At 36.0% G+C, this 8,825-nt stretch overlaps 1 protein-coding gene across 1 annotated transcript; it reads right to left on the bottom strand.

The window, feature by feature from the left end:
• Positions 1-400: 400 nt before the first annotated feature.
• LOC110761458 (protein ROOT HAIR DEFECTIVE 3 homolog 2) lies at positions 401-7,934 on the bottom strand. The gene is made up of 22 exons (XM_021963931.2): positions 7,491-7,934; positions 7,339-7,405; positions 7,156-7,258; positions 6,907-6,977; positions 6,330-6,393; positions 6,183-6,248; positions 6,023-6,070; positions 5,880-5,942; positions 5,716-5,772; positions 5,352-5,510; positions 5,186-5,254; positions 5,000-5,091; positions 3,731-3,809; positions 3,055-3,220; positions 2,850-2,974; positions 2,471-2,733; positions 2,295-2,391; positions 2,032-2,202; positions 1,843-1,947; positions 1,229-1,323; positions 1,025-1,121; positions 401-940 (listed from the first exon to the last, which is right to left on the bottom strand). Exons 1-22 carry the CDS (start codon positions 7,636-7,638, stop codon positions 647-649), a joined length of 2,499 nt encoding a protein of 832 aa, XP_021819623.1. The 5' UTR covers positions 7,639-7,934; the 3' UTR covers positions 401-646.
• Positions 7,935-8,825: the final 891 nt, after the last annotated feature.

Here is an 8,825-nt window from a genome sequence, read left to right as displayed (position 1 = left end):
GGAGCAAAAACCAAAAAAATTATATCAAAAGACAACACCACAATATATATATATATATATATATATATATATAAGGTTTTGGTTTCCTAGTCTCTTCTTGAACTAAGGAATAGCAATTGAGTTGAGATGAGCAAGTTTCACTTCTCTGTGTGTGTGTGTTTCTATTTTATTTTATCACAAATGAACAACTGGTGCTTTCTTCTGGCCAACTATATAATGGTAGAGACTTGCACAACTCAAACCCTACGAAAATGGTCTTTTCAATATTTTTTGGTCATGATTTTCAGGTCAGCTTGAAATTAGAGTTGTTTTAGTCAAGAGAAAGTTCCCTGCTCAGTTGCATAATAACTATTAACTAGACGAATAAGTAAACAAAAAGCTCTCAAGAAAGCAGACGAAAGGTTTTTAAATGATATTTCATTACTATATAAATTTAGAAATATGTGGTGCACAGATTTTACAATCTAATTTCTACCTTCACCTAGAAACATCTGAACAAGAAATAAAATCAAAAAAGTAAGAAAACCCCATTTATTTCATCAACTGCGAACAAGAAATAAAATAAAAAAAGTAAGAAAACTAACGCGACAGCAGCGTTGTAATTCTAATCTGATACACAGGTTACAGACAACATAGAGCATATACATCACAACGGTTCGACTTCTTGAACGTTCGTAGGTCGCCTTTGTCTCAAGGGAGGGCTTGAGTATTCGACGTCACCATCCGATGACGAGATATTAGACGAAACAGATGACTCAGGAATTGAACTTGATATTGTGTTTGGCAGAGGTGTTTCGTTTCTATGACTCTGGGAAGCAACGGATACTGGCCCCCTGGGTGCTTCCGGTGCTGGATTACCCTGAGCTTCTTCTGCAAGTTTTCTTAGAAGATCCATGACAGTTGGAAGAAACCTCGATGAAATAGATAGTATTCCTGACAGCTGCTAACACCAAACAAAGGAAACTAAAATTAGAACCCTGATTAAACAAGGAAAATTCCAGTAAAAACTGAACTATATACTCACAGTGCCATGTTGGAACTGTCCCGCAATGTCCATCTGTACCCATAAGGCCTTTGAAATTAAAAATGCAACAAATAGAACCATGAGGTAGAGAGGGTTCCTGTTTCATTTGAAGGGAAAAGCCACGTGATTAACAGATGGGACAGACTTTAGGGACATCCAAACAATTAACAAATGTGGAGAACCTAGTACTCGTAATAAACTTACTTTAAAAGGAGCATAAATTCATTAAAACCAAGAACAATCATCGCCATAATAGCCCATGGAGGAGGCAACCAGTTGTTACTCCGCTTGTGAGCCTCCTGAAAATACAAAAGCAAACGGCAGCATAATTAAAATTGCCGGATTAGATTGAGCTACTAAGCATAAAGGTATGGAGCTTGTTAACAATATTAGGATGCTAGGGTCTCCTTTGTAGAACAAGAATGCATTGAACTTGAAAATAAGTTGATCCAATCAGACTAAGCCATTAAAAAGTCGAGAATTTGTGCACTTTTTCAATATTCAGATTTCCATATGTTCTGGAACTTCACATATACAATCTTTTGTTTAAATACTAAAGAAAATCTAATTTACATAAATAAGAACAAAGAAATGTCATCTGAAGACAATGCACACATCCTAATTCCAAGTACCTACAACTAGTTGCCCATTACTTTAGCAAGAGCATACTCCAATATCCATATCTTCCTAATTTAAAATTTTGCAAAACATTGAAAAGTAAAATCCATTTATTCTTCATGCAACACCGCTTAAATGATAATAAGAACAATTACACTACTGAAGTTAAGAGTTGAGATAAAAAGAAATTAAAAATATACCTGGGCTGAAATAGCTTGAGTGACACTATACTCGGTCTCTGCCTTGAACTGTCTCCACAACGACTTGCACTGTACTGGAGTAATTAAAGTATCCTTTGATGAAACCTGGTTCAAAGTTAACCTTAAATAAGAAACCAGTTTGATCATACAAACATTATACAGAGAAACCAAAACGCATTAATGGTGTACCTCTTCCCAAGTGCTTGAGGCAAGAGGATCTGTAGAAGCTGCTATTCTCCTATCTTGCGAAGATGAAACGGTAACAGTTCCATCCATCAAAGAAGAAAAGAGAAGTTTTTCAATATTATCTGGCTTCTCCTCCAAGCGGATGGCAGCCATGACCGACAAAAGCTTTAGAGACTGCAAGAAAGAGATCATAAAATACAATAATATATCACTTAAACACAAATAGACAGATAAACTATACTTCCATAAAAGTTTCCAATGATTACCGCGGAGCGGGCATCCTTGGTAATACTTCTAATGTCTTCATTCCCAGTCCAAACCCTAGGCATTGAATCACTGTCATAATTGAAGACTGTCGAGAACCTGAGAAATGTTAACAAAGGTGATAAGCAACCAAACTGACAATGAAAAAAACGAGAAAATCTGTTGATTAGTTCTCTACCGATCCTTCATGTGGATCATAATGTTTGCAGCCTCTTCTCGTGCTTTTTTCTCAACCACATTTCTTGCATAATCCCTTAAATTTTGCGTCATTTTGGTAGATGTATCTTTGTCCAACTCAAAACCAGCAACTGCAGCTGAGAACTTTGATACTGCAACTTCAGTTTCATGATTAAGAAGTTTTCTTATTGAAGTCCAAGTGTCTTTTCCACCAGTTTCCAGTAGTGCCTCTACAGGTCCAGTTAAAGATGAAGAAAGTTGTTTCTGCAAAATTAAAGGGTATTTGCATTGAGTATTTTGAGTAACAAATAATATGAGCATAACTTTAAAAGTATCATCTGGCGTATAACCAAGACTTTACTCCATTATCAGAAAATTACCTCATAATTGATATTCAGTTCTGACAACTTTGCACTGCGAACGGATGATGCATGAGCATCTATATCACGTTTAAGTTTTTCCCTGACTCTCGAAGCATCCCAATCAGCTTGTTGTATGGCAGCATCTGAAAGAGCATAAAAGATAAGTAATAACAAAGATTTTTTGGTTGACAAGAACATTAATTACCTGCAAAAATTCTATTACCTGCACATCCTTTGTCAAACTCAAGCATGGAAGACTGAGTAGAGGTACGAACAGATGAAGCAAATTCTCCTCCTTTGTTTAACGATTGCTCCAGCCTCACTTTAAAATCTTCCAGTGCTTTAGAGCGTAGGTGTCCCAGCATGGTCGTGTATGCAGGGTAAACAAACTGGAAATTTCATAGGAAAACAAGATTTAAGCTAAAATACGCATGATAATTGAAATCAGTGGCTGCTACGAATTCTCAAAACCGACGATACGAAATCTGTCCTGCACATTAATTAGTTTGGGTTTGAAGAGAATCTGAACTATAAAGATCGGGCAATGTTACTGTTTGAGTATTACATAACAAGCAAGCTCTATAGTCACTTTAAACTTCTCGTATGTAATTAGATGGAGTCAAGCTTCAGTAATGATGCTTGGCAGCTTATTTTAAACATAATTATTTTACAGGACTACCAGAAGGAGAAAATTTATGTTGCCAATACACTTCATTATCATGCCCTTCATTTTGACATTGGGGTCAACAGTAGAGCAGTATACAAATTAATTCGGAGGCTTCTAAAAATGAAAAAACCACCACTAATCACAACTTCCTTATTTTCCAAGAATTGTCTAAGAAACTGAAAACCTAACTACAACCTCTATTAAATTAGAGAGACAAAGAGAGTAGCCATACATCCAACGCTTTTGACCCCAACAATTGTCGTTTTGAGTTCCTTACTCCTTCGTCAAAGTAGACGGCCTCCATGTCATATCTGTCATTCATAAGCAAGATCAAGACATAGAAATAAAGCCAGTACAAAAACAGTACAACACCGACTATTAAACTTCCTATGCATAGTAAACACACAAAATAAGCACATATATACACATTAAGAATCCCTCAACACTGAGACGCTACTTGCTAGTTTTAGTAGTCAAGCCAAAACCAGTGGACAGAGTAACATGTGAAAAATGCATCCAAATTTTTTTGAATAAGTGATCAATCCAATGACAATGTAAAACTACTGCAAATATAAGGTAATAGCAGCATAAAATGGAGATACACTATACTACCCAAAACTACACAGACAAAAAGAATTATTCTCTGAAAAGCACTATGGCTACAGTGGTTGCTTTGTTATTATAGTGTGAAATAGCCAACAGAGTAATGTCTGGCCTATCAAATATTAAGAACTTTACATCATACTCATAGCATTTGGTTGCTTCCTTGCAAGCAGTTGAAGGATAATAAAAAATTTACTTATTGTCGTGCCATAAGTACTATCACCTAGGAGAAGTTTTATCTTTTTTGACAAACTTTAGGAGAAGTTTAATTTTTTGACAAAATTAACTTTCAGCTGGTGGAAATACAGAAGATGGAGCTCTTAAATAAGGCACACAAGCTTGGTTCTTCAGAACAAACAATCTAATATATATGGCTGGAAGTGAGAGTGTTGCAATATAAACAGCCTGGCATGACTACTTTGGAGAGAGAGAGCGGGGGTGGGGATGACTAAAAACAAGCAAATATAATCAGATCACGTGAAGCTACTACAACCTGAGAAAATGATCTTAAGCATCTAACAGTGTATGTACTTCCTCACATCTTTCTCCACCAATATATATTCAATTTTAACACATGTTTTTGAATTAAAAGAAAACTTTAAATTAAGAGAGTAAAATTAACAACACTTAAATGGTATTAGGTTTTCAAGTCTCTTTTTTACAATGAAACAAATGAAGAACAATGCTTTGTAAGTTAGAAACGAAATTGGTGCCGAGTATAAATGCTGTCTAAAGGGAAAAGAAAGGAAAGATAGTGTTTCTTCTCCTAATTAGATGTTCCACCAAGTCCCTCTCCTTTCATCATTGAATTAAAAGAAAATAACAAACAGAGACAGTTGCAACCCCTTGTTCACCTTGGAATTTTAAACTAACATATTTAAACCAGAGTGAAACTTACTCAGAAAGATAGGTGCCCAGGATGGAGCTAAGCCTTTTACCAAAACCTTGTACGGGACCAGTTTGGACAGCTTCTTCCAATGCCAACCAATCCTAAATAATATTCATCCAATGAATGGCCAATAAGACCTTATAGATCATATTAGAAGGCTAAGCATCTCAAAAATGGAGATAAATGAGTACATACCTCATCATAGACTAACTGATTAAATTTCTGGTTGGCAATCTCTTCACACCGAACAGTAGCAACCATAACCTAATTTAATCATTTAAGTATTATGCATAAGTCATAGGCATATGAGAAGTGAAGACCACAAATAATTTTCTAATGGGAAGAAAAGAAACTAAGAAACCTTGTGAGCGGGAAGATCCAGGTCCTTGTTCTCTTTGATTACTTTCCAAATCTGTTTTGCACTAAAGGAAAATCCTGTGGCAGGGACAACACCTCGTCTATCACCAGCAAGCCCTCCTGGAGAAATAGAATGGAAAAAGCGCTGCCTCAGTTGAGCAACCTGCATGATACAGGCCATAACCAGTAAGGATCACAGTAAATTTACAATTAACTAATTTTGCTTAGGAATATAAGAAATGTTTCCCCTGATGTGAAGGAAATCAAACGATTATGTTTCCCCAGAAATCTGAAACCACAAAAAGAGAAATATAATGGCCAATATGATTTTGGACATAACGAATTGCTCCTGATAGTAGAGGGGTTACCTCCTCCTTAAACTTCTCCTCCTTCTCTTCATAACTTGACAAAGCAACTACTTCTACCTTCACGTCACAGAATGTTGTAATCAGCGACAATAAGCTTTGACTAATGAGGACATTAAATAGAACACAGGCTGTCAGAGAGTAGAGAAGGATATAAGAGATCTCACACTAAAGAAATCACTGAAGGGGGTACTTTTATGGGCTTGGGGCTTCGGAACTCCATCCCATATCTGCAGAATTTAAAATATCTGAGAGATAAGAAGAAAACAACCAAGGGATAAAAACAACATAACGTTGAAGACAAAATTACCTTCTGTATATCTTCCCTCAAAACTGGCTCCAGATATTCAAATGGGGTCTAAACAAACAGCCACAAACAAGAAAAAAATTAATATGGAACAAGAAAATATTTCACGAGGGTAACATAATTAGATAGATCCTGTTAATAAGCTGAAAAAGTATGCCCAGACCTTTGTTTTATCACGTATAACAAACAGTAACGTAGTTTTACGGGGGCTGAACAAGCGCATCATAACCTATATACATTCAAAACCAGAATTTCATTAACCCACATTAAATGAATAGACAGTAGAGATATAGACATGATTCAAGTGTACCTGAAAAACTGTTTTCAGTAAAGGTTTGTTTGCAGCTTGCTCGCGACCTATATCATGACACCACCTATATATAATCCAATCTCCAATTAATTTTAAATTACATGTATATGTACAATCAAAAAATATGTATTGACATGACTTTCCAGATAAGAAGTCATGTAGACGATATATTGTTGTCACTATGAGCCTACGTATATACTGTTATCTTCAAATGTCAATCAACTTCAGGACTCTGAATTACAAGTTCCTAATGTGAATAGCCCCCGTTTCATGAAGGGCAAAGTCCTAATTAAACACTCACTGAGAATGAAATGATATCAGAAGCTTCTTTCCTAGGAATATAGATGTTGAAAACCAATTTGAAACTAACTTTGTCTTGCTAAAACAAACTGACACGAGATACCAATGCATGTGACAATCTTAAATGGACGTCTACTCATTTGACATAACACTTACCAGAACAAGTTACAACCCACTAACAAATTGGAGTAACCACTACATATATGGCCATCAACTATGCAAAGTAAGGTACGTTATCAGCCAGGTAATTCCAAGATAAACCAAAAAACAAGCTTACATATTTATCAGCACAATGTCTGCAACTGCCAGGGCAAATAGGGCACTTTGCTTCTCGAATGTAGTATCATCCTGGAAAAGAACAGAATTGCTGAGGAAGCATGAAGAGCGATTAAATCTGAGAACAACTACATTTTACATAGAGAAGTTATGAAAAGTTTAAAATGTGAATAGAACTAGGCATTATATAGCTCAGATTATATCCCTCGCCAAAAAAGAACAAATGGGGTTTTAACAGAAAGCTGATTACCTCGCCTCTCTCCCTGCCATCGGTACCCTCCAAATCCATGGCAATCGTGCAAGGCTCAATGCCAACACACTTGGCTATCCAAATACCCTTAGTTGTTTGGTTCCTGGAGTAAATAGATACACATATATATATTTAGCACCAATTCTAAAGCAAATTGAGTATATGACCAACTGAAAAGCTAACCTTCCACTGTATGCATCCATCTCCCTAAACTTAGTGTGGAACAGATGGTTCAATAAAGTGCTCTTCCCTGTGATTTCATAGGCAATTAATTACCCCAATATTGCTCAAGCTCAATCAATTAAATTAATTAAAGTAAAAAAGCTTTCTTTTACCGCTGCTCTGAGGACCCATGATGGCAACCACAGCATAGGAGAGTCCACACTCAGCAAGCTTCACTTCCTTGACGAACCTGTCGAGCCCGGAGGAGTTAAACTCACCATCTCCATAGATGAGTTGTGTGGCGCAGCAATCTTCCTCCATGAATACAATACTCTCAAAATCTCCAACTCTGAGAGCCCAAATCTAGCCTTCAAGGTTCCAACTTTCAAGCGCCGACTTATATAAACTTGGAGAGCAAGACGACCCAGATTCTATGCTGCCTTTGAACTCAAGCCTTCTTCTTCTGAGTAAGTAAAGCTTCTTCTTGCTTGAAGAGCAAACAGAGTAAATAAAAAAGTAAAGAGTAGAGAGAGGGACTGGTGTCTCTTCTAAATTTCTAATCTCGATTTTTCATAGTATCGAGATCTCTTCTTCTTCTTTTCTTTTTTTTTTCTTTTTTTTTTTTTTTTTTCTGGTTTCAAGAAAATTGGCCATGTGTCGTTGAATTCGTTTGTATTATCGTTGGTGGCCGAATTGGATTCGCCACCTAACTCCTCTCTCTCTCTCTCTCTCTCTCTCTACAATGAAAGCTTCGTTTTTATCGGTCACTTGTCAAATAAATTTACTTCGGTGAATTTTACCGCTGAATAATTTATATGATTTGTTTAAAAAATATACTTACATATTTTCACATTATTTTTGTTCATCCACAAGCAGTAATTACTTTTGTGTCCAAACAAAAAATAATAATTACTTTCGTGAAAAGGTACTGTTGATGTATGCCTGATTAAAAGAATTTAATAAATAAAAGTTTTGACATGCTGATACTACATTTTCTGGTTCTATGTTACCTAATTTAATATGTCAAGTCTGCTTAAGCAAATATGGGGAAAAAAGAAATTTGAATTTGAATATTCAAAGTATACGTGACACAAAAGGAAAAAAAATTTAAAAGGAAGGGTGATTCGTATTTACGGAATTAATTTAGACGGTATTTAGATAATTGGAATTTGGGTCGAATTGTGTCAAGTAAATCCTCTCGAAATTGGAAATTATATCATTCGAAATTTAGATGGTATATTCAACTTTTTTATACTTCGAAAATGAGAAGGCTTTTTCAAACTTTATTTCTGGTTAATTCTTTTGTTTGTTTACAGCCCACATGAAGTCCGGTTGGTAACAAGGCCAAGATGCAGTTTGGGTCAAGCCTAGTAGGTAGTGATGGGCTAGGCCTTCGAGTGTCAAGCTCCATTTTGTGTCCAGTCTTATCATTTGCTCAATGTCCTCTGCTCGTGCCACTCTTAAGAAAAAAACTTACATGGTCAGTAAGGGTGAGCTGAATGTGTTCC

Source organism: Prunus avium, chromosome 4 (genome assembly GCF_965620075.1).
Source record: "Prunus avium chromosome 4, drPruAviu1.hap1.1, whole genome shotgun sequence".
In the NCBI taxonomy this organism is placed as follows: domain Eukaryota; kingdom Viridiplantae; phylum Streptophyta; class Magnoliopsida; order Rosales; family Rosaceae; genus Prunus; species Prunus avium.
The sequence above is the reverse complement of the archived record's forward strand: the minus strand, read 5'-3'. Positions and strand labels throughout refer to the sequence as shown.

What these genes read in the sequence shown, in the direction of transcription:
- LOC110761458 (XM_021963931.2), bottom strand. Translation starts at nt 7,638, where the DNA reads ATGGAGGAAGATTGCTGCGCCACACAACTCATCTATGGAGATGGTGAG. An exon ending in ATCAGTTAGTCTATGATGAG is followed by an intron (nt 5,092 to 5,185) that starts GTATGTACTCAT and finishes AATATTATTTAG; the next exon opens with GATTGGTTGGCATTGGAAGA. An exon ending in GACAGTTCCAACATGGCACT is followed by an intron (nt 941 to 1,024) that starts GTGAGTATATAG and finishes TGGTGTTAGCAG; the next exon opens with CTGTCAGGAATACTATCTAT.